General features: G+C 45.2%; 1 protein-coding gene across 1 annotated transcript in view; it reads right to left on the reverse strand.

The window, feature by feature from the left end:
- LOC115480448 (zinc finger protein 493-like) overlaps positions 1-26,378 on the reverse strand; it is a 112,917-nt gene that overhangs the window by 59,897 nt on the left and 26,642 nt on the right. Inside the window, exon 3 of the mRNA XM_030219532.1 lies at positions 2,962-3,072. Within this exon, the coding sequence (XP_030075392.1) occupies positions 2,962-3,072 (111 nt within the window). The remainder of the gene's footprint in view (positions 1-2,961; positions 3,073-26,378) is intronic.

Below are 26,378 nucleotides of genomic sequence, written 5' to 3' on the forward strand. Positions count from 1 at the left end.
TGGTTAAATAAGGTATGGCATCTGATGTCAGCTGCCTCACACGTCAGCCAATCCCTGACATGGCCAATCAGGAGCGAGACCTAGTCACCACCCTGACTGTCCCAGTAGGATCATAACACTAATGTACTTTCAAACGTCATATTAACTTTTTAAACAATTGCAAAATATTTTGAAACTATGTAAGGGGTCCCTTTTTTTCCAGACATTGTGTAGACTTGGCGCCTCTCACTGCAGGATCCAAATTATACGAACAACTGCCCCTCATATGAACACACATAAAGTGCCACATAGGACATTTCAAAACACTGAGTAGGTCATTGGCAGATATGTCAAGAAAAAACACCTCAATGGCCCTCTCTACATTCATTTCAGGAAGATCAAGCAGCTGATGAGAAGAATTTGGAAAAGTGCCTGCATGAACCTTAGGAATGGTTTAAGACAAAGGAATGAAAGCTGGATTTGGTGGGGGAGGGACACTATTTTTAGATCTCCAGATATAAGAGAACTCTTTCCGTAGTACATGGTGATATTCTAGTAAAACAATTAGCGGGAGTACAGATGGATTCACCAGGAGATTTCTTCCATCATACAAACTTCCTTTGTAAATCTACAATTACTTCATGCTTATGCCACCGCTAGAATGGATTACTGTAATTGAATTCTGTATTGTGGCCTATCAATTAAAAAGACTGCTGTTCATTTATTAATGAATAAAAAAAGTCTTTGACCATGTTACAGCAGGGACTAATTTGATGATAACTCTGCCATTGTACTCAAACTATCAGGGAAAACTGAAGTTTTCAACCTCAATCTGAACCCTCAGTTTACTTATTTATTGGGATTTATTAACTGTCTTTATGAAGAGATTCATCCAAGGCAGTGTACTGCAGGTACAGCTTGACTTACTGAAAATGATTCAAGGAACAATTCTTTTAAATAGAGAAAAAAATATATTTCTGAACAACTTCACTTTGAGATAAACTACAGTAAAGTCATCATGAAAGTGAAACGAGACTTAAGCAATCTATGTTCTTTTGTTTGGTAGAAATGCACCTATCAAAATGAATATTTTTCCAAGACGATTATATTTGTTTCAAATGCTTCCTATTCATATAACAAGATTTTATTCTCTCTTCAGAATACTGTCTTTATATTTTTAGGGTAAAGTGACCCATCGAATGTCTTCTGTCAGCTGGCTCATCTAGTTATAACACAGGCCACTGCCTTCTCCTTTGCTGGCCCAGTTGAAACAATGTCAGATTTTCTAGGTTTTACGATCAGGTATGAGTTTTTATAAATGTCTACATGTGTGGTAATATTGAAGATGTTTTTTATTCTGATTTTTGTGTGTTACTGTACAGTTTATCTCATATTATTAAGGTTGATTGGGAATCTGCTTAAATTAATTCTACCTACTTAAGTGGAATATAAATACTTAAAATAAATCATGAATTACGTCTCTCAAAGTTACAAGATCAAAGCAAGGACACTCAGAGGAGGCCATGGATTTGGTAATCTGCTCCTCTTCTGTATTCTTTACAATGTTTAATTCTCACTTGTGTTCTATAATATCTCCTCTTACTCTGTACAGTATTATTACTCAACTGTAATGTGTAAATTCCTCAAGTTTGGCTATGCTCAGTAATACCTTTTATTCAGTATTATTCATCAGTGGTCTATAATTTATTTATTATGATTTATTTACTGCCTTTTTGAAGAATTCACTCAAGGTGGTGTACAGTAAGAATAGATCAAACATGAGCAATAGGCAATTACAGCAGTAAAAATATTCAAATAACAATACAAAGTATGGCATAGTATACTACTTACATAGTCAACTCAATACATAACAGAACATTTTAAACTAGTAAAAAAGGCCCGTTTCTGACACAAATTTTTATTTTTGTTACATTTGTACCCCGCGCTTTCCCACTCGTGGCAGGCTCAATGCGGCTTACATGGGGCAATGGAGGGTTAAGTGACTTGCCCAGAGTCACAAGGAGCTGCCTGTGCCTGAAGTGGGAATCGAACTCAGTTCCCCAGGACCAAAGTCCACCACCCTAACCACTAGGCCACTCCTCAAATGAAACGGGCGCTAGCAAGGTTTTCCTCGGAGTGTGTATGTTTGAGAGAGTGTATGTGAGAGTAACTGTGTGTGAGAGAGAGAGTGAATGTGTGAGCGTGTGTGTGTGTGAGAGAGAGTGAGTGAGTCTGGGTGCGAGTGTGTCTGTGAGAGAGAGAGTGTGTGTGTGTGAGAATTAGAGTGTGTGCAAGTGCGTATGTGAGACAGTGTGAGAGTGAGTGTGTTTCACACAGATACAGTGTGTGCGAGAGACAGAGTGTGTGTGAGACACAGGCTCTCTGTGAGACTGAGTGTATGAGACCAAGAGAGTGTGTGAGTGACTGTGTGACACATAGAGAGTGAATGTGATACAGTGTGAGACAGTGCGTGAGAGTGAGAGAGAGAAAGACATTGACTGTGAGAGAGAGAGAGAGAGAGTGTGTGGGAGAGAGAGAGTGTGTGTGACAGAGATACCTCCCCCCCTCTCTGGTGTCAGGCCCCCCTCCCTCCCTCTCTCTGGTGTCAGGCCCTCCTCCCTCTGGTGTCAGGCCCCCCTTCCCTCCCTCCCTCTGGTGTCAGGCCCCCCCTCTCTCTGGTGCCTGAGCATTACTGTGCAGGACGTTGAGCTCTGGCTGTGCTTCAAGGAACTGACCAATCCTATTTAATAGAATGCACCTCCAACATTCTGAAGCCGAAAAACCTAGTGTGATTGGTCACTTCTGCTTGTGACGAACCCGGACGTACGTGATGTCAATTCAGGAGATGGATACAGTAATTTAATTCTTCCATTAAAGGCCTGGTTGTAATACTCTGTAATACCTCCTCTTGCTCTGTACATTCATTTTATTCATTTGTATTCTGTAATACCTGCTCTTACTCTGTATAGTATTATTACTCACCTGTGTCTGAGTGAGTAACTTCTCTCTCTCTTGACTCATGGGGATCCCAGACATATGGCTCTTCCTCTTGTTTAATCCTTGATAATGTATCAGGACTTATCCTTCCATAGCCTGTTTCCAGGAATAAAAAATAATATTAGTTGTATTTTCCTTATATTTACAGAATAGACAGCAGTAGTTCTCAAGGGAAAAGCATATAATGGATCTGTTACTGACACCCATCATAAAGCAGAGGGATCTGGGGGTTATTATACCTGACTTCAAGTACTCTGCTAATGGAACAGGTTACAAGGTTTTTTTATTATAAAAATGTCTATCACATCATCGGAGGTGCTGTCATTGTTTGAAATTGGCCAAGTCTATTTTCAACAAGCTGGCACATTATAAAATCCCTTAATATTAAGAACGGTTTCAGTGGACTCCAGTGAGTTGTCTTAAAGGGTGACTGCTTAGCCCTTCGGCTCCCTCTCCTCTCAAATTCAGACCAACATTTTTACACTCCCGTCACTGCTGTCGCAATATAAAATTATACGAGAATTAAAGAGGAGAAACACCTGCTGATGGAAAGGAAATGAGAGCTTTAGTGAGGACAAAGGCTCATATCTCACTTCCTCCATTGACACTCTTGATGCCGAGTAAGACACTGATACCAATTTTGTAACCATGTGCCTACGGTTACGTGCCCCTGGCACACAAATACAAAGATAATTTGCACTTCCTCATGTAGGGACCCTAAGCCCATAAATTAAAGCACGATGATATGAGGCTACGCTAGTATTTCTATAACGACACCTGGCTGCCCTCCAAAGAGCTTCCAAAACAGAAGTTAATGATGATTTCTTGTATTACTCTTATCATGTGTTGATCCCGGAGACAATTCTGCAGCTTCACAGTGTCAAAAGCTGAGGAAATGATCAATGAACACAGCAACACGCTTTTGACTGGTCTCAGCAGCTATTTTAACACACTCTGTTACATCCAAGAACTGAGTATTTGTGATGCTCCTCACCTTATGTTCAGTCTTGATACAACAACTAGAGGAAACTCTCTCTCCGACTGGAAGAGGAGGAAGCTTGTAGAACACATAGGAAGGTCTTAAGATAATAGTGTGAGAATTGGGACCGATGCATCCTAAGACAGTCAGCAGAGCCGAGACACATTCTGATCAGACTTCGAAGATTCAAAAGTGCAGAAGGTACAGAAAATGTGCCAAATTTCTTTTAAATCAGACGTTGTTCCTCTTAAGAAAATACAGACAAAGCAATTCTTACCTAGGGAGATCAGGGTCTCATAATTCTCCTTCATCACCTCCCTGTAAAGCTCCTTCTGCCCTTCATCTAAATATTCCCACTCCTCCTGGGAGAAAGAGACAGCGATGTCCTCAAATGTCACCTGCATCTGAAACACAAATCAGAAACACACTCAGGGAAACATGGGGGTGCTCAGAAAGCATTAGATTTCAGCTGGATTTATTCATCTAACATTTTGGGGATGATTTTAGAATGTAGGTGCCCTGTGCAGTGTAAAACACCCAACTGCATGTGTAAATCAGCAAACAAGGATAAGCAGTCATTTCAGGAAAGGTGGCTACTTCTCCATGGAAGTGGAAGCACAGGGATATTTTAGAAAGACATGTTCTGGGTGTGGCTTGGGTGATCCTTCACAGTACATGAGTACTATCTACTGTGGAAAATTCCCACATCAGCATTTATACCTGCATGTCACCCTGAGGGATGATGCTCTTTTTCAGAATGTGTACTTTTGGAAAATGACTGTCTAATGTGAGTCCCAGAAAATACACATATTTTATTTTCACTGTGTATTATAGATCGATAGATCTGTGTATGGAAAACTGTAGTTTTATTTTTTTATAATACTCAGTAAATGCTCTAGGAGGCACACCTAGCTAGTCAGGTTTTCAAGAGAGAAATGTCGATGTAATGAACGCCTCGTTTCAAATCTCTCTCATGTATACGCATTCTAGAAATCCTGAAAACCCGACCCATCCAGAATACCAAAGAGAAGATGCCAATCTCAAAAAGAAGCAAGATTCCATGCAGAACCTCAAAGAGTAGAGTGGAAAGTAAATACATTTTAAGAAACAAAACACATTGTACTACAAGAGATCAGTAAAACGTTTCTTTTATTGGAGCTGCATAATATAGAGGGAAGACTAGAGAGAAATCTCTCTGCTTCCCCCTGAAGTTTGGCAGTCCAATTGCTGACATTTATACCCTCAGCCACACGTAAGGTAAGTGATCCATCAACAGAGACACCTATCCTAATTACGGAGAAATTAGGTCTTACCTGATCATTTTCTTTCCATTAGTTCTTCACACTATTCCTGGAAGAGTGACCAGCAGGTGGAGATACAGAATACAAAACTGAGCACCACTATATAGCAAGCAGCTCAGTTCTCCAGTATCGCTCTCAAGCCAAAGGGAAACAAACACACCACAAGCTGAATGGTCAGCAACCAGCCCAAACTAATGCTGGAAGAATCGTAACAATACCCCTGGAAGGCAGGATCCAGAACAGAGCGCAGAGCAACAAAAAAAAAAAAAAGACGCTGAATAGGGGACGGCTCATGGAATAGCGTGAAGAACTAATGGAAAGAAAGTAAGACATCACTTCTCCTTCCATTATGTTACTCCCCACTATTCCAGGGCGAGTGGGTTGTTCAAAAGCACTCCCTACGAGGGTGGGTAGTCGGCCCTGCTGCCCGCAAGACTGATGCTCCAATGGCCACCTCTGACTGTGTAGCCACATCCACTCTGTAATACCTACTCAAGGTATGCAACGAAGATCACATTGCAACTCTACACATATCCACTGGAGAAGGCAAGGAGTCCTCCGCCCAAGATGCAAACACCTGCCTGGTAGGATTCGCCTTTAGAAGCAGAGGTGAAGCCTTCCCTGGCAGGAGATAGGAAGAAGCCACAGCATTCTTCAACCAGCGGGGCAACGGATGTCTTCGACACTATGAGACCCAATTTCTGCTTACCAAACAGAACAGAGTCTATCTAAACGATGAAGGTCGTTAGTCAACTCCAAGTATCGGAGGAGAGCACTCCAAATGTCCAGAAGCCACAAGGAGGTGTACTGGTCCACCATATCCTCCCGCTGAAAGGAAGATCCACAGATTAATTAATATGGAAGGCCAACACAACTTTGGGTAAGAACGAGGGCACCGTCCGAAGAGAACTCCCGCCTCCGAGAAACAGAGAAAAGGGTCCCTAGAAGAAAGTGCCCGAAGCTCTGAAACGCAACGGACTGACGTAAAGGCCACCAAAAATACAGTCTTCAGAGCCCCTACGTCTTGCCCCATCCTTGACCATCTTTAAATCTAGATTGAAAGCCCACCTCTTCAACATTACTTTTGACTTGTAACCACTTATACCTCTCGCTTCTACCTACTCTCCTCTCCTCTTTCCTCTACACATTAATTGATTTGCTTGCTTTATTATTAATGTCTATTAGATTGTAAGCTCTTTGACCAGGGACTGTCTTTCTTCTAGATTTGTGCAGCGCTCCGTATGCTTTGTAGCGCTATGTAAATGCTAAATAGTAGTAGTAAGGTCTTTCAAGGTAGCCTTACGAAGAGGCTCAAACGGGGGACGCTGAAGTGCCCGAAGAACCAGATTGAGGTCCCATTCCGTGCAGGGCAACCGAAGGCGACCCACTCCCTTTAGAAAATGCACCACATTAGGATGCACCGCCAAAGAGGAGTTCTGCAAATGCCCTCAGAAGCAAACCAAAGCTGCCACCTGGACTTTCAAGGAACTCAGCGCCAAGCCCTTGTGCACTCCTTGCTGCAGGAAGGTCAGAATGTGCCCACCTTACACCAGCACTCAAATACACGCCAGACCCAGGTATAGGCCAATGAAGTCTGTCTGTCTGTCATAATTAGATTGTAAGCTCTATCGAGCAGGGACTGTCTCTCTATGTTCTAGTGTAAAGCACTGCGTACGTCCGGTAGCGCTATAGAAATGATAAGTAGTAGTAGCAGTAAGTAGATTGCTTTCTGGAGCAAAGGTCTGCAAAGCCTTCCGAATCACTCAGAGCTCCAGCCAACTGATGGGCTAGCAAGCTTCCCTCGGAGACCAAGAGCACTAAGCCAGGTAATGGGCTCCCCAGCCTGACAAGCTGGTGTCTGTGGTCACTACCTCCCAATGTAAAATCAGAAGGGACTGCACCAACTCAACGACCGAGAACAGAGCCACCACCGCAGCCAGAGTCCAAGCAAGCTGGACGCTGTAGTTCTCTATCACAGGAGACCAACGGCTGTGCAGAGATTGCTGCAGCAGGCACATGTGTGCCCTTACCCAAGGCACCACCTCCATGGCTGTGTCACAGAGCACAGGACCTGCACATAATCCCAGGCCCACGGTCGGGAAACCAAGAGGCATGACTTCACGTGCTGGATATCGAAGAGGATATCCAAATACTCCAGGCATTGCGACGGGATCAAGCAGCTTTTGTCGAAATTGATCACCCACCCCAATGACTGCAGAAGGCGGATAACCATGGAAGTCGACTCCATGATGTGCTGATAAGACAACAGCCGAATCAGCCAGTTGTCCAGGTATGGGTGAATCCGGAGACCCTGCTTCCGCAGAAAGACCACCACCACAACCATGACCTTGGAAAAGGTCCTTGGGGCCGTGGCCAGGCCGAATGGGAAGGCCCGACATTTGAAATGACAGCCCAACACACCACAGCAAAGGAACTGCTGATGAGGGCCCCAAATAAGAATATGGAGGTACGCCCCTCCCTCACTGAGGCAAATACAGACCGAAGGGTCTCCATACGAAAATGCGCCACCCACAAGCATTTGTCAATGCTTTTGAGGTCCAGGATGGGATGCACTGTGCCTTCTTTCTTGGAAAAAAACGAAATGGAGTACCGTCTCAGCCCGCACTCGGCAGCCCCTCGACGGGGAAACCGTAAGATGAGAGGAGCAACCGGGTGGGACAATTCCAACTTGCATCCCTCATGCAGAGCATCCAACACCCACTTGTCCACATGGTGGCTCACACGTCCTGTAACACCTGACGGTGTCCCTCGACCTGGCTTGACATCATTCCGACTGACGGGAAGCAGCAACCGCCTGCACTGACTTCCCTATACTCTTCCTGTCCTCCTGAAAGGAAAACTATCGGGAATGGAACCATGGTGGCTGGCCAAAGGCCAGGCGATCCAGCCTATACTTCTTGTCATCATGGAAACAAGCACGAGAGAAACCTGTCTGACGACAAAGAGACCAAGGCCTGTCCTCCAGCGGCCTCTGAGGTCTACACTCCCCTAGGTCCTTAACCAGATTGCTAAGGTCCTCACCAAACAGCAATTTCCCCCGAAAGGCTAACTTGACAAGCTTGGCATTAGAAGTAGCATCCGCCAACCAAGCCCATAGCCATAGCTGGCACCTCGCAGTGACTGCCAATGACATGCCCTTAGCCGAAGACCGCAGCATGTCATACACCTGATCCACCAAATAAGCAAGGCCTGTCTCCATCCTGGTTGTCCTAGAACTACTCTGGGCCTTGGAACTTTAATGCCATTCCAAACAAGCACAGGTAGCAAAGGAACGGCAGATAGCCGTCTGCAGACCCAAGGCGGCCACCTCAAAGGCCTGCTCCAACGTCCTATCCTCAAGTTCCTTCAAGGATACCCCGCCATCACCAACGAATCCACCTTAGGAAAAACCAACTAATCCTTCTCTTCTGTCACCAAAGGGTAGAGATGGGCCATTGATCTCCCCACCCTAAGGTCGAGTCCATTCCACGGAAACTAGATCCTAGATATCCAGGTGCATAGGGAACGCATTGGATGGACCAAGCAGGCCCATCATAAGGCTAGCCTGCTGGGCTCCCACAGACCCCCCCCCCCCCCACGGGTTCGTCAATGGAGAATGCTGCCAGCGCCTCAGAAATCAGGGAGCCTAACTCATCCCTCTGGAAAAGTCGGAGCAGGGATCTCCCCCTCATCCAGGGGTTCCGCAATGGAGGGGCCCTCTGAGCATACTGACCCCGCCTCCAACAGTGGGGAGACATGAGACCAAGGCTCTGCAGGGTCATCCACTGGAGCTGAACAAGATCTTTTCGTCAGAAGACGGGGCCACTCCTGCCTCCACACTCCCCACCACCCCTGCAGCTGGCATGACAGCCTCGTGGTCTGCTGCAGGCAAAATGCCTGACGCTCCAGACTCCCGTTGAGCCAAGGAGCCAAACCGAGGAGCTGGAGCTGGACGCGTCCTGCTGAGAAATAAAATCTACCCCAGACTCGCAGCCGGAATCCCCACCGCCACTCAGGGTAAACAGCCTGCTTATTGGGGAATGGCCCAAGAAGCAGCACCGCCTTCCACACGAGGAGCAACGTTTCACCCCTTCTGCAGGGGCTGGAAAGATGATGTGCAATGCAGGAACTGGCTGCATTCCACTTGGCTGAAGAAAAGCCTGCCACAACCGCCGCCAAGGGCAAAAAAACCCCCCAAACTCCCCCCATTTATGTTTGTTCTTTTTTTGCAAAGCACCAGCACAAAGAGAAAGGGCAGCTGCACCGCTCCGTGCATGACACCCAAGACAGGACTATGACACTCGCTGCATGGATCCTTCGCTAGGGGACACAGCCACCACCACCCCCTCCCCCCTGGCTACGACCAACCGCGCTGGTCTGGGAACTCTCCCCTTACTACCAAGACTCCAAAAGCAGAAGATCAGCACTTTCTTTTTTTTGGGCTTAACAGGCACCACCAGTGGAGAGAAAGGAAAAGCACAGAAAACACAGTTACTCCAGGCGGGAGGTAAGACAGAGAACCAGCACCACCAGGTATGTCTGCACCACACAAGCCCTCACTGAACTGGGAGCCAGTTGACCAACTGGGCCAGGAGCTGAGGCCTCGGATCCAGAGGAAGTATGTCCATGCACCTGCTGGAGACAGAAGATACTGGAGAACTGCTAGTGCATGGCTATGTAGTGGTGCTCAGTTTTCTATTCTCTATCTCCACCAGCTGGTCGATGGACACGTCTACCCACTCATCCTGGAATAATGGGAAGTAACGTAATGGAATGGTCCGTTTCAGACCTTTTTTAACCTCTCTTATCTTAAGGCCTTTCTGTCCATATAGATAAAGAGGTCTGCAGTAAACAAATGACTTACATTTGTACATTCTGCCCTTCTTTTCACAATATAAAGTGGAATCTGCTAAACTAGCTTTTGTTAGTAACTCACTTAGGACAATTTCTTACATTTTTCCCAGACAAAATGTTAACTCTTCCAGTCCCAGAGTAGCAAGATTCCATGCAGAATCCTAAAGCGAAGCAGGATTCCAGGTTATGAATCCCAGGGACAGCAGTGCCTTCCCCCATGTATATCTCAACAGCAAACTATGGAGTTTTCCTCCAGGAACTCATCTAAACCTTTCTTAAACTCAGATATCCTAACTGCTATTATAAACTGAAGCCACAAGATTAACCAAATTACTATTAGGTAGACAAAAGACTTGGGATTTTGGGGGGAGAAGATGATGAACCCAGTGCTGTGGGAATGCACCAGTCCAAATGCACTATGGAATGGAGACCCACTCTGTCAGCTTTGGGCTTCTACATTACTTATGGCCCAGGTGCAGCTCTTTTGGGGAGTGAGTGGGGGCTTTTCCAATCCTTTTCAAACAGTGGCTCTCAGAAAGTTCACTTGTTGTCTACATAATACAAATCTAGACAGAAAGAAATCCAGAGTTTCCTTACGGTCTTTGAGACGTCGGGAACCAGCATCCCTCCAAAAAGCCTGGCCAAAAAGCATACAGGAAAAAGGTGCAACCAAAGTGAGGCTTGGAACACAGTGATAAAGGCTATTGGACCATTAGAGCGAGGCTTGCAATGCACTGAGGTCTACTGGCGCATGAAAAAGAGGCTTGGTCCTCACTGAGCGAGACTACTGGAGCACCAGAATGAGGCTTGTAGTGCTCTGACAGACGGAAAAAGAGAGATGGGGGGGGAGGGGGAGGAGGAACCTCCTTGTGCTGGCGTATGCAAATGAGCTGGGGGAGGGGGAATGAAGGAGGTTTTGCAAGGAATATTCATTGTTTGAACCACGGAGGTTTGATTGAGACAGGAGTCGGTCGGCATGACGTCACAAAGCTTAGTCTTGTTTCCCGTAACAACGCAGCCGTCGCTCTGTATACACTCAAAACAAACAAACGTATGAGCTGCTACATCCACGTTGTCGTTCTTTATTGTTGGCTTACGGTCTTTGAAACGTCTGGAACCAGCATCTCCTCAGCCCCCAAACTCCACCTCGGAGGTGGCTGCATAAAGAAGAAGCCTCTGAAACACTCCGGGAAGAAGCAATGGTGAAACCAGAATAAGGCTAAGTTGGAACACACTGAGAAAGGCTACTGGAGTGTGAAAATGAGGCTTGACACTCACAGAGAGACTACTGGAGCACCAGAATGAGGCTTGTAGTGCTCTGACAGACGGACAAAGAGAGATTGGAACCTCCTTGTGCTGGCGTATGCAAATGAGCTGGGGGAGGGGGAATGAAGGAGGTTTTGCATGGAATATTCATTGTTTGAAGTTGAACCACGGAGGTTTGATTGAGACAGGAGTCGGTCGGCATGACGTCACAAAGCTTAGTCCTGTTTCCCGTAACAACGCAGCCGTCGCTCTGAATACACTCAAAACAAACAAACCTATGAGCTGCTGCATCCACGTTGTTGGCAGCATTTTTATTTAAATCTCTTATATTTTTGAGGCAGTGAGCAAAAGAAATTGAATAATTCTGAGAAATCATATGAAGGGTTAATTTTGTTTAAAGGTGCTCAGATATTATTTTAAATTCTCAGTTCTGCTAGCAAGTGAAGGAATGTCATCTGGTTTAGGTTATTTACGTTTGCCGGGCTGGGTTAGAAAGGTCAGAGACAGGAATTTCTTTCAACCTTGTGAGTAATGGATTGCTAAGCAAACACATGTATTCTATTATGAGCCGGTATATAGCAGGCTGTTTGTTTAGGATTAGTTTAAAATGCTTAGAAGAAATACTGTTTAGAGAGAGGCAATAGATTAGTATTTACAAGTTTTTGATATTACTGATATCAAAGAAATACTGATTCTGTGTAGTTAAATGTAGAATACCTTTTTAAATCTAATGTTACTCTCTGCTGTATTTGCAAGGACTGCAGTGAAGAGGTCAAACATGTGTTTTGACTTATCTGCAGTTCTGGCTGGTTCAATGTATAAGCTGATAGGTGAACGAGGTCAGGGCTAGTTAGCTCTCTTCTCCTTGATTAATTATAAGCTAAGTGTAGGACTGGCCTCCTGAAAGAAATAACAGACCATAGCCGTATGCTATTAAATAAGATTAGCCTTTGACCCCTTTAATGAATGCCAGAGTCCAGTAAGCAATTTAAGCTATAGATGAGAAATCAATCATGATGAGAAGATAAGAGTTCTAGTGCCATATTGTTTGGCTTGAGGGGCCCTAGGTTAGAGGTCAGTTTGAGGAATACCAAACCTATGTAACTGATATTTCAAAAGTAATGATTGGTTGAGGCAAGGTGACCAATCTATTCCTTAACCAATTGGGAGTAAAGGGGGCTAGGCTAGGAGGAGGGCTTAGGACCCTATTTAAGTAGGAGCAGAAGCAGTTTATGTCAGAAGGAGCTCAGAAGAAAGGAAGAAAGCTGGAAGACAACAGGAGAGACAGCAGAAGAGAAGCAGCTGAGGAAAAAGCCATAATATACAGAGAGCTGAGACAGAGGAGAAGAGAGCTAGAACTGATGTCCTGCTTTGTTTGCTGGCAAATAAAGAAGATTACTCTCTCATTCTGGTGTGTGCTGTCTGATTCCTGAAGTATCACAAATTCCTATCTCAATTCCTGCAACAATTCTTGGTGGCAGCGGTGGGATAAATCCTGCATTAATCCCAGCACCCAACTGACTGGAGAACATTCGCCGGGTATGTATTCTGTATTTTGTATTGTAATCCTAGCTAGGAAGTTGTAAACCAGCCCCTCAAGAAAGAGGGAAGGAGAATCTGATCAATTCTCAGCGAAGGCCCTAGTACCTTCTAGTCGTGGGGACTAGAAGCGAAAACGCTTGAGCTTATCTGTATCTGAGAAATTTGAAATTGTTGGGTGGGATTTTCTGTATGGAATGTGTGATGCTTGAATGTTAGAAGAGTGCAGACCCCTTACTGCATTCTCAAAAACTCCTTCCCTCTTTGTGTGTTGTAACTGTAAGCATTATGGGTGGGACATCATCTAGAACAATTGCTACCCCCCCTAGATTGTATGCTTAGAAATTTCAAAAAAGGCTTTTTAATTAATGATTATGGACAGACTTTAAGCTCAAGTACTTTAAGAACCTTGTGTGAAGTTGAGTGGCCATCTATGGGAGTGGGGTGGCCCCCTAGTGGCAGCTTAGATATTGAAGTAATCCGGAAGGTCTACAGCATAGTAGTAGGAGGACCAGAATATTCTGAACAACTCCCTTATATAGATTCCTGGGACAGCCTTGTGACTGACCCTCCCTCTTGGTTGAAAACTTATATGGGATCCCCAGTAAAATTCATGTTAGGCCGTGTTCAAAGAAAGATTAGAAAATCTAAACTAGAAGAGGGAAAGAGCCCTAGGAAGCCTACCACCCAATCGGTGGCTTCCGCCCCTACCCTGTCTGAGAAACCCATACTCTCTGATGACCCCTCAGACCTTGAGCCGCCACCTTATGGCCCATTGTTGGGGTTCCGTGCCGCCCCCAGAGATCCACGCCGCCCAGCCCAAGCCTCTCCAGCACAGGCTTCTCCGGATAGTTCTTCCCCTCCTGTGCCAAACCTGCCACACCCTAGGTTGGACTTTTCACCTGGCCTCTACCCTTCTGTGCCAAATCCTCTCCTGTTAACCTCTGAAGACCCGTTTTGGGTTCCACTCCCTGACTCCTCAACTCCCGACAGCCCAGCCTCTCCTTCTAATACCCCTACCCACTCATCAGGGGCCCGGCATCCCTTTCAATGGACTGACTCACCTGTGACCACCTCTCAGTCTATGAGTACCCCTCCCCATCCCTCAGGATTTCAACCTACCTCTACTGAATGGGTTAGACCCGCTGCAATTACCTTTGAGCATGATAGGAGGGTAGCTCCTAGCTCTACCTCAGGTTCCATTCCCACCTCCTCAAGAGTTCTGCCACTTCGTCAGGTAACTACCACTCGACCGGATCCTAATAATCAGGGTCAGGTTATACAGGCACAGGCCTATCAGTATGTACCCTTCACAACCACCGATCTCCTGAATTGGAAGACGCATTATCCCTCTTATACTGAAAAGCCTCAGGCAGTGGTGGACCTAGTGACTAGCATTATGGCCACCCATAACCCAACCTGGACTGATTGTCAACAACTTCTCCTGACCCTCTTCACAACTGAGGAGAGGCGGAAGATTTTGCAAAATGCTGAGGCCATCACGCGAGAGCGTGTCCCCGGGGGGATACAGGACCCAGAGGGATGGGTTAGAGCTCGGTTTCCTCGCGCAGCTCCAGATTGGGATCCAAATGATGGGCAGCACTATGAACTGTTGTCTGGCTATTGCCGGGACTTACTGGAAGGTATGAGGAAAGGCATAAAGAGGCCCATTAATCTGGCAAAGGTCTCTGAAATTCTCCAAGGGGCAACTGAATCCCCTGGGGCCTTTTTATAGCGACTAATTGAAGCCTACAGAACATACACCCCATTTGACCCTGAAGCCCAAGAAAACCAGAGAATGGTGAATAGCGCATTGGTGGCCCAGAGTATGCCAGATATCCGGAAGAAGTTGCAGCGTCAGGAGGGATTCGCAGGGATGAATACCACCCAGCTAATTGAGATCGCAACCAAGGTTTTCATTAATAGAGATCAGGAGGTGCGCCGAGAGGCTGACCGGAAGATGCAGAAGAAGGCCGACCTTTTAGCGGCAGCCATTACTAATTCCACTCTTAATCGAGGTCGACCTCTAGCTAATGGGAAGCCAAAGTGGGACCCCGGACCACCAGCCAGGCCCCGAGATTCCTTCAATCAATCCCGGCCAAGGGGGGAGAATCCCAGACCAAGATTGGAGAAGGATCAGTGTGCCTATTGTAAGGAAAGAGGGCACTGGAAAGATGAATGCCCCCAGAGGCGCCAGGGACTGAGAAGGGGACCAGGAGATCGAGGAAGCCGAGGCCGAGTTCGAGAGGGAAGATATGAGCCTCCTGAATCTGACATCATCGGGATAGCCGAGATGGCAGAATGGGACGAATAGGACAGACCGAGTTCCTACAAACTGGGCTCCCAGGAACCTATGGTCAAGTTAACTATAGGGAGCCGCTCAATTCCATTCATGATTGATACAGGAGCTGAACATTCTGTTGTGACGGAGCGATTAGCGCCTGTGTCTGGAAAAACTGTCCGAGTGGTGGGTGCCACGGGGGTGCAGAACCGGAGGCCCTTCCTGACAACCCGTAGATGCCAATTAGGCTCACACATAGTCACTCATGAATTCCTGTATATGCCAGACTGTCCAATCCCTTTGTTAGGTCGAGACCTGCTGTCCAAGCTTAGGGCCCAAATTTCCTTTGACTCTGATGGCCAGACTTCAGTCTCCTTTCGGCCCCCAACATCCAGCCCTAAGGGTATACTGAGTTTCTGTTGCCCTCTTGAAGAAGAATGGCGGCTGCATCAGTCGCAGGGCCAAGTTGACCTACCCCTGGCAGACAGCTTTCAGGTCAGTGGGGTATGGGCAGAAGATAATCCCCCAGGGTTGGCCCGAAATATTCCTCCTGTACATGTAGACTTACTTCCAAGTGCCCGGCCAATCCATCTTCGTCAATACCCAATTCCCAGAAAGGCTCTGGAAGGGATCCAAGCACATTTGAATCGTCTGTTATCCCATGAAATTATTGGTCCTTGCCAGTCTCCATGGAATACGCCATTATTGCCAGTTCAGAAGCCAGGGACTGAGGACTACCGGCCAGTCCAAGACTTACGAGTGGTCAACAAATCCACTATCTCATTACACCCTGTAGTGCCTAATCCATATGTCCTGCTAGGATTGATACCTTCTGGAGCTACCCATTTCACAACACTAGATTTAAAAGATGCCTTCTTTTGTATTCGGGTGGCCCCCGCCAGTCAATTGCTTTTTGCCTTTCAATGGGAAAACCCAGTAACAGGAAGGAAGCTTCAGTATACATGGACCCGCCTGCCACAGGGGTTCAAGAATTCCCCCACTATTTTTGGGACAGCCCTAGGACAAGACCTTAAGACTTTTAAATCTGAGCCTTCCAGGCGAGTTTTACTCCAGTATGTAGATGACCTCCTGATTGCAGCAGTGACCCAGGAAGAGTGTTTTGAGGCTACTAGAGAATTGCTGGAGCTACTCTTGGATGCAGGCTATAAGGTCTCACGCTCAAAGGCCCAACTTTGTCAGTCAGAAGTGAAGTATCTGGGCTTTTGCATTTCCCAGGGAAGTCGGAGATTGGATGCTAGTAGGAAGCAAGCAGTAGCTGCAATTCCCCAACCCAAGTCCAGAAGGGAAGTTAGGGAATTTCTGGGAGCAGCCGGATTCTGCAGAATTTGGATTCCAAATTTTGCATTGATGGCGAAACCCCTATACCAAGCCACAAAGGGGGGTGAAAAGGAACCATTTGAATGGGGATCTACTGCTCAACAATCCTTCATTGCCATAAAGAAAGCCCTACTCCAAGCCCCTGCGTTAGGCCTTCCTGATGTGGAGAAACCTTTCTCATTGTATGTCCATGAGAGACAGGGGGTTGCTCTGGGTGTGCTGACCCAGATGATGGGATCCTGGCAGAGGCCTGTTGCATACCTGTCTAAACAGCTGGATGGAGTGGCTAAAGGATGGCCAGCCTGCATGAGGGCCATTGCAGCAACAGCCTTACTGGTCCAGGAAGCTGATAAGTTGACCTTGGGGCAAGAACTGGTTGTTAAAGTCCCCCACGCAGTTCTTACCCTCATGGAGTATAAGGGCAATCACTGGTTTACAAATAACCGCATGGTTAAGTATCAAGCCAGTTTGTGTGAGAATCCACGGATACACCTGGAAACAGTGGCTACATTCAATCCCGCCACTCTTTTGCCAGCATCTGAGGGACCACCGGATCATGACTGTATCCAAACTATGGATGAAGTGTATTCCAGTCGACCAGATCTTAAAGATGTTCCATGGAGGGACCCAGATGTAATTTATTTCACAGATGGAAGCAGTTATGTGGAGAACTCCAAGCGACTGGCAGGCTATGCTGTGGTGACAGAAGACAAGGTGATAGAAGCAAGAGCCCTGCCCCAAGGAACTTCAGCTCAGAAAGCAGAACTTGTGGCCCTCATACGAGCCCTGGAGTTAGCAGCAGGACTGGTAACCAACATTTATACTGATTCCAAATATGCCTTCACAACTCTACATGCTCATGGAGCTTTGTATAAGGAAAAGGGACTCATAAATGCTGCAGGCCAACCTGTTAAGTATGGACCTGAAATACTTCAGCTGCTAGAGGCTGTGTGGGCCCCTAAGAAGGTAGCTGTCATTCATTGCAGGGGACACCAAAGAATAGATACTCCAGTGGCCCGAGGGAACCGCCATGCTGATCGGGTGGCCAAGGAAGCTGCTCGAGGACCCCTAGCAAGTACTGTGACTCCCCTGTTCCAAATCCGACTGCAAGAATGGACACCTATATATACCCAAGTGGAAGAGAAATGGGCTCAAGAAGAAGGTGCAGTAAGGAGACCTGATGGCTGGTTACATCTCCCTGATACCAGAGTTCTGGTGCCACGCCACCTAGCTTGGCCTGTAGTGTCTCAAGCTCATGACCTATCACACTTAGGGAAAACAGCACTAGCCCGCCTACTCAATCGAGTAGTGGTGCTGGAAGGATTGGATAATCTGGTTGCCACTGCCTCTGCCCGATGTACTCTCTGTGCCCAGAATAATGCTCGTCAGGGACCCCGTATTCCACCAGGAGTTCAGTCTAGAGGACTAACACCCTTTGAGTCCCTAGTTATAGACTTCACAGAAATGCCCAGGAGTGGTAGGTTCCGATACCTCTTAGTCATGGTCTGTACCTTTTCTGGGTGGGTGGAAGCATATCCTACAGTCACTGAGAAAGCCACAGAAGTAGCTCGAGCTCTCCTTAGGGATGTCATCCCCAGGTATGGACTGCCTCTTGCCATAGGTTCAGATAATGGTCCCGCCTTTGTTGAAGCTACACTTCAGGCCCTGTCCCGCGCATTGCGCATTACCTGGAAATTGCATTGTGCCTATCGTCCCCAGAGTTCAGGGCAGGTTGAGCGAGCAAACAGAACCTTGAAAAATAGCCTAGCAAAGATTTGTCAGGAAACCCAATTGAAATGGCCACAGGCACTGCCACTAGCCCTCTTCCGCCTCCGATGCACTCCAACTAAAGGAACAGCCCTTTCTCCCTTTGAAATTGTGTATGGGAAGCCCCCAGCCATTTTACAGGGAATTAAGGGAGACATAGGGATTTTAGGGTCTGCCCAGGTGCAGGAGCAAGTAGCCCTCCTGGGTAAGATAATTTCTGAGCTTCAGTCTTATGTGAGAGAAATAAACCCTGTCCCCTTCCAGGCTCAGGTACATTCCTTCCTGCCAGGGGATAGAGTTTGGGTGAAAGACTGGAAGCTCCAGCCTTTGGGGCCCCGGTGGAAAGGACCTTTTACTGTTTTGCTTTCTACCCCTGCAGCTGTGAAGGTCGCAGGGATTACTCCATGGGTCCATTGGTCTCGAATTAAGTCTGCTGACCAGACTGAGCCCAGCACGGATCAGACGGAGCCTAAACAGTGGAGAGCAGAAAGTGATCCAGCGGAGCCATTGAAGTTGCGCTTGACCCGAACCAAAGAATCTACTAGCTGAAAAGAAGGGTCAACTGCATACTGCAGGAGCGGCTGAACTTCGGCTTCATACTGAGACTCTTTCTTGCCTGATTCTGGCTTTCTTGGAATTTGAAAGCTTGATCCTTGTCAGTTGAGGGTCTATCCCAACTGGTATAAGAACTCAAAGACTGAGAACACTATATGAGAGTAATCTGTGATTAGCACAGACTGTTGAAATATTACTGCTTAATTAGTTTGCTGTATTTGTTTTAGATTAGGAAGAAAGAAAAAGTCTATTCCTAGTTAGGACCACTATAATCTCCAGAGTCTGAGTTGTGAGACTTATCTCTGCATAAGCTGATTTTAGTCTCAAAGGGGGGAATGAGGCAGTGAGCAAAAGAAATTGAATAATTCTGAGAAATCATATGAAGGGTTAATTTTGTTTAAAGGTGCTCAGATATTATTTTAAATTCTCAGTTCTGCTAGCAAGTGAAGGAATGTCATCTGGTTTAGGTTATTTACGTTTGCCGGGCTGGGTTAGAAAGGTCAGAGACAGGAATTTCTTTCAACCTTGTGAGTAATGGATTGCTAAGCAAACACATGTATTCTATTATGAGCCGGTATATAGCAGGCTGTTTGTTTAGGATTAGTTTAAAATGCTTAGAAGAAATACTGTTTAGAGAGAGGCAATAGATTAGTATTTACAAGTTTTTGATATTTAGAATATGTCTTATAAGAAATACTGATTCTGTGTAGTTAAATGTAGAATACCTTTTTAAATCTAATGTTACTCTCTGCTGTATTTGCAAGGACTGCAGTGAAGAGGTCAAACATGTGTTTTGACTTATCTGCAGTTCTGGCTGGTTCAATGTATAAGCTGATAGGTGAACGAGGTCAGGGCTAGTTAGCTCTCTTCTCCTTGATTAATTATAAGCTAAGTGTAGGACTGGCCTCCTGAAAGAAATAACAGACCATAGCCGTATGCTATTAAATAAGATTAGCCTTTGACCCCTTTAATGAATGCCAGAGTCCAGTAAGCAATTTAAGCTATAGATGAGAAATCAATCATGATGAGAAGATAAGAGTTCTAGTGCCATATTGTTTGGCTTGAGGGGCCCTAGGTTAGAGGTCAGTTTGAGGAATACCAAACCTATGTAACTGATATTTCAAAAGTAATGATTGGTTGAGGCAAGGTGACCAATCTATTCCTTAACCAATTGGGAGTAAAGGGGGCTAGGCTAGGAGGAGGGCTTAGGACCCTATTTAAGTAGGAGCAGAAGCAGTTTATGTCAGAAGGAGCTCAGAAGAAAGGAAGAAAGCTGGAAGACAACAGGAGAGACAGCAGAAGAGAAGCAGCTGAGGAAAAAGCCATAATATACAGAGAGCTGAGACAGAGGAGAAGAGAGCTAGAACTGATGTCCTGCTTTGTTTGCTGGCAAATAAAGAAGATTACTCTCTCATTCTGGTGTGTGCTGTCTGATTCCTGAAGTATCACAAATTCCTATCTCAATTCCTGCAACATTTTCAGACATGCCAGTTTCTGCAGCATACAGAGGAAGTATAATAACGAAGTAATTTTTCATAGGTAGAGTAGTAACTTGTTATAAATGGTAATCACTCTTGTCATTTGGAGGGGCTGGTTACAGGGACACCATAGTATGTGTTATATTCCTGCAGAGATTTCTTTTTCTCCTGGTAAAGGGCCACTAAAACAGACATCATGTTATGAAGAATCTGGTGCTCAAAGTTCAGAGTTTCTATGTACTGTTCTAATTTTAGGGGTCCAGAGCCCCCCAAGAAGGCTGGAGTGACCTTAAATCTGACTCCATCTCTAAATAGCACTAGTACTGGGGTAATCAAGGAGTTGTGAAGTTCTAAAAGGTATTACCACTAAGAGAGACATTAGGTCTAAGGAAAAGATACCAGCCTTATGACAAACTGGATTTAGATTACAAGTTATACAATGCAGCGAAAGATAGCCTGATACAGCAAAAGCATTTATACTTACAGCCTCTGATCATAAAGTGAAGTCCACAGAACATCATTTGGGATGAGGAGTTTATTTGCCAAGATACAAGTCAAATCAGTGATTGATTACAGGCACGTACAATCAATTAGTTATAGGAATATAATCCAGCTGCAAACAGGTGTTAATTAGTTCCTAATCTTTTATAATTTCTCTTACCAATTAGAGGTTTTACAAGGGAAAGCAATTAGGTAATTTGTCAATTCTGCTGGACACATTGGTTTCCCCTGGAGAGAGAAAGTGGCAACCCTTCTCTCTAGCTTAAACCAGGAAATACTCTGATTTTTATAGGTGCCCTCAGGATATGGATAATATGACAGTAGATATACCTGATTGGATCTATGCTAATGTCATGGTTGTCACTGATTGGCTCATGCTAATGAGTAGCTTCTATCTTGTTAACATGGTTTTGTCTTTAGCTCGCTTGACCACAAATCTTAAGCAAGACCCTGCATCCAGCTACACCTTTCCTTTCTCACAACACGGCTGACCACAATCCTGCTCACAGGAAAGTCCTCAATCCGGGCTACAAACTAGGCCATACTTTTCCAGTAAGCTCCCAGTTATGTCAGCCATCAGATTTCTGACTCAGCCAAGGTCTGTAATGGCCTGAACTCTATGACTGGGCCCGCCACCATTCCAGTGGGGGGGTCTCTGGCTGTACCATAATTATACAGTATTTATGACAAATATATACCACATTAACCATTAATTGCATTGAAACGTCAAAGCATTTAAATTCTTTTTTTTTTTTTCATGTGCCTAGATTAAAACAGAAAAATGGTTTGGGGGAATTTGCTCCTTTTGTTTAGTGAAATTATAAAAATGCACTTAATATTGTTTATCACCACTACCACAAAGGATAAAACCACCTAAAAATAGATGGATCACTGTAGGCTCAGGCAGACTTCGTTATGTGACAAGAAAACATCGGTCCTCACAAGTGTTACCCCTACAAAATTCTTTTACTCCATTACAGCACTGTGATGTTCTTGAAAACAGAACGGAAGCCAAAGAAAAAATAATAAAAGTGGAACAAAAAGATATGAAGGTACCCAAAGAGAAAAGAAACCCCCAAATCACTAATGTTGAAACGCATACCAGGAGATGTAGATGGAAAGCGATGACCACAAATGCTCGCAGTCTAAGCAATAAAGTTCATGACCTTCAAGCCCTGATGTTGGAGGCAGACTTGGATGTTGTTGCAATCACAGACACGTGGCTAAATGGTTCCCATGGGATGCAAACATACCAGGCTATAATCTATTTAGGAAGGATAGAGAGGGTCGTAAAGGTGGCGGAGTAGCTCTGTATGTGAGGAATGATATTACTGCGACTGAAATGACAGGGACCTGGGGAAAGGAAGAAGTGATATGGATCACCTTAAAAAGAGATGATAGAACCTCTGTCCACGTGGGTGTTGTCTACAGACCTCCGACACAATTGGAGGAATTAGACAAAGACCTGATCGCAGATATTCAAAAGTTGGGAAGCAAGAGAGAGGTGCTGTTGCTGGGAGATTTCAATCTGCCGGATGTAGATTGGAAGGTTACGTCTGCGGAATCGGAAAGAAGTAGAGGGATCGTGGATGCTTTCCAAAGTGTTTTGCTCAGACAAATGGTGATGGAACCCACGAGGGAGGGAGCGTCACTGGATCTGGTGCTCACAAATGGGGATAGCGTGTCAAATATCCGAGTGGGTGCCCACCTGGGCAACAGTGACCATCAAACGGTTTGGTTTGATATAACAGCTAAAGTGGAGAGCGGCCACTCAAAACTCAAAAGTCCTGGATTTCAAGCGTGCTGACTTTAGTAAAATGGGGGAATACCTGAGGAAGGAGATGATGGGCTGGGAGGAAGTACGAGAAGTGGAAGGACAGTGGTCCATGCTGAAAGAAGCTATAAATAGGGTCACGAACCTTTATGTAAGGAAAGTAAATAAAAGCAAGAGAAAAAGGAAACCGATATGGTTCTCCAAGCAAGTGGTTGAGAAAATAAAGGCTAAAGAGTTGGCGTTCCAGAAATACAGAAAAACTCAAGAAAAGGAACACATGGAGGAATACCGGATGAAAATGAAAGAAGCCAAGAGAGAGATACGACTGGCAAAAGCGCAAGCGGAAGAACAAATGGCTAGAAATGTAAGGAGGGGTGACAATAATTTCTTCAGGTATATTAGTGAAAGGTGAATGACTAAAAAGGGAATTGTGAGACTAAAAGATACTGCGAACCGCTATGTGGAACATGATGAAGAAAAAGCAAATTTGCTAAATAGATACTTTTGTTCTGTTTTCACAGAGGAAAATCTTGGAGAAGGACCACGATGGACTGGAAATAGTACAATTGAGAATGAAGTGGATAGAGCACCGTTCACGGAAGAAAGTGTGTATCAACAACTTGAAAAGCTAAAGGTGGACAAAGCCATGGGACTGGACGGGATCCACCCCAGGATATTGAGGGAGCTCAGAGAGGTTTTGGCGGGTCCTCTTAAAGATTTGTTTAATATATCCTAGCAGACGGGAAAGGTTCCGAGGGATTGGAGAACGGCAGAGGTGGTCCCTCTTCATAAAAGTGGTGATAGGGACGAAGCTGGAAACTACAGGCCGGTAAGCCTCACTTCGGTTATTGGAAAAGTAATGGAAGCGATGCTGAAGGAAAGGATAGTGAATTTCCTGGAAGCCAATAAGTTGCAAGATCCGAGACAACATGGTTTTACGAAAGGGAAATCGTGCCAAACGAATCTCATTGAGTTATTTGATTGGGTGACAGGAGAATTGAATCAGGGACGAGCTATGGACGTAATCTACTTAGATTTCAGCAAAGCTTTTGACATGGTTCCCCACAGGAGGCTCTTAAATAAACTGGAGAAGCTGAAGATAGGACCTGAAGTGGTGAACTGGATTAGGAACTGGTTGACGGACAGACGCCAGAGGGTGGTGGTAAATGGAATTCGCTCGGAGGAGGGAAAGGTGAGTAGTGGAGTGCCTCAGGGATCGGTGCTGGGGCCGATTCTGTTCAATATATTTGTGAGTGACATTGCCGAAGGGTTAGAAGGTAAAGTTTGCCTATTTGCGGATGATACTAAGATCTGTAACAGAGTGGACACCCGGGAGGGAGTGGAAAACATGAAAAAGGATCTGAGGAAGCTAGAAGAATGGTCTAAGGTTTGGCAATTAAAATTCAATGCGAAGAAATGCAAAGTGATGCACTTAGGGAATAGAAATCCATGGGAGACGTATGTGTTAGGCGGGGAGAGTCTGATAGGTACGGGTGGAGAGAGGGATCTTGGGGTGATAGTATCTGAGGATTTGAAGGCGATGAAACAGTGTGACAAGGCGGTGGCTGTAGCTAGAAGGTTGTTAGGCTGTATTGAGAGAGGTGTGACCAGCAGAAGAAAGGGGGTGTTGATGCCCCGTAGAAGTCGTTAGTGAGGCCCCACCTGGAGTATTGTGTTCAGTTTTGGAGGCCGTATCTTGTTAAGGATGTAAAGAGAATTGAAGCGGTGCAAAGAAAAGCTACGAGAATGGTATGGGATTTGCGTTACAAGATGTATGAGGAGAGACTTGCTGAACTAAACATGTATACTCTGGAGGAAAGGAGAAACAGGGGTGATATGATACAGACGTTCAAATATTTGAAAGGTATTAATCCGCAAACCAACCTTTTCCGGAGATGGGAAGATGGTAGAACGAGAGGACATGAAATGAGATTGAAGGGGGGCAGACTCAAGAAAAATGTCAGGAAGTATTTTTTCACGGAGAGTAGTGGATGCTTGGAATTCCCTCCCGCGGGAGGTGGTGGAAATGAAAACAGTAATGGAATTCAAACATGCGTGGGATAAGCATAAAGGAATCCTGTGCCGAAGGAATTGATTCTCAGGAGCTTAGTCAAGATCGGGAGGCGGGGCTGGTGGTTGGGATGCGGGGATAGTGCTGGGCAGACTTATTCGGTCTGTGCCAGAGCCGGTGGTGGGAAGCGAGACTGGTGGTTGGGAGACAGGGATAATGCTGGACAGACTTGTACGGTTTGTGCCAGAGCCGGTGGTTGGGAGGCAGGGCTGGTGGTTGTGAGGTGAGGATAGTGCTGGGCAGACTTATACGGTCTGTGCCCTGAAGAGCACAGGTACAAATCAAAGTAGGGTATACACAAAAAGCAGCAAATATGAGTTATCTTGTTGGGCAGACTGGATGGACCGTGCAGGTCTTTTTCTGCCGTCATCTACTATGTTACTATGAGGCATATTTTCAAAGCACTTAGCCTCCCAAAGTTCCATAGAAACCTATGAAACTTAGCCTCCCAAAGTGCTTTGAAAATATGCCTCTATGTATTTAAAAGACAGAGATTCAATAATGTGGGCAGAGCTACCTTCATAGAGAAGTCCAGAGTCAATCCCAATATGCCAACATTGCCCAGGAGTATAATATATATATATTTCTTTTTTTTGTTACATTTGTACCCTGTGCTTTCCCACTCGTGGCAGGCTCAATGCGGCAATGGAGGGTTAAGTGACTTGCCCAGAGTCACAAGGAGCTGCCTGTGCCTAAAGTGGGAATTGAACTCAGTTCCCCAGGACCAAAGTCCACCACCCTAACCACTAGGCCACTACTCCTTCTTCTAGCTAGTCAGTTTTCATCAGCATTTTCTCAATTACCCAAATGCATACACAGTTATAATGGTAATTAATACATTTTGGATATTACTGAATTATATTATTCTGTCTCACCATAGTTCCAGTTTTGGCACAGTATTAACTCATCAAAAGCACAAAATATAAACAAAAACCAATACATTGCATTAGGACCGTATAGCCCATTTAGTTATGTTTAAACAAATGAGAGATCTGCATGAAAGAAAATAATTATTTTTATTATTTTGACATATGAAAACCATTTGTTCCTGGAACATGCTCAAAACACAAGAATGAATTTGTACAAAAGAGATGAGGTGAAGATGTGATTCCATCTGCTCCAATGAAACAAGAGTTTAATTTTACTTCCAATCTTTATAGCACCAGGCTTTCTAATCAGATTACAACAGTTAAGGTAAACACATCAGTAAACAGGATATCCTAACTGAAATGTTGCCATTTAGTACTGTATTGTATAGAACAATGTAGAAAAATGAGCACAAAATGAAGCCTTTATTATTTCTGTTTCCACCAGCTACAATAATTTTTGAGCTGTTTTATGTCCTTGTTTACTAAGCTGTGTTATAGGCGTGTTAGCATTTTTAATGCACGCTAACAGTGTACGCACCTACAATATCCCTATAGGTGCCTACACGGTTTCTATCTCATTCTCAATTTTTTAAGTGGCTACAATTGAAATACAGTATTAAAGATAGTCATAATATGGAAAGCAAAGTTACTTACCTGTAGCAGGTATTCTCCGAGGACAGCAGGCTGATTGTTCTCACATATAGGTGATGTCCGACAGCAGCCTCAGGAACAGAATCTTCCTAGCAACAAAGTTTGCAGAGCCCTTGTGCGCCCGCGCGACTGTCTTCCTGCCCAAATCCGAACGTGCCTCAGTCAAGTCACAAGCAAA

Source organism: Microcaecilia unicolor, chromosome 1 (assembly GCF_901765095.1).
Source record: "Microcaecilia unicolor chromosome 1, aMicUni1.1, whole genome shotgun sequence".
Lineage (NCBI taxonomy): Eukaryota > Metazoa > Chordata > Amphibia > Gymnophiona > Siphonopidae > Microcaecilia > Microcaecilia unicolor.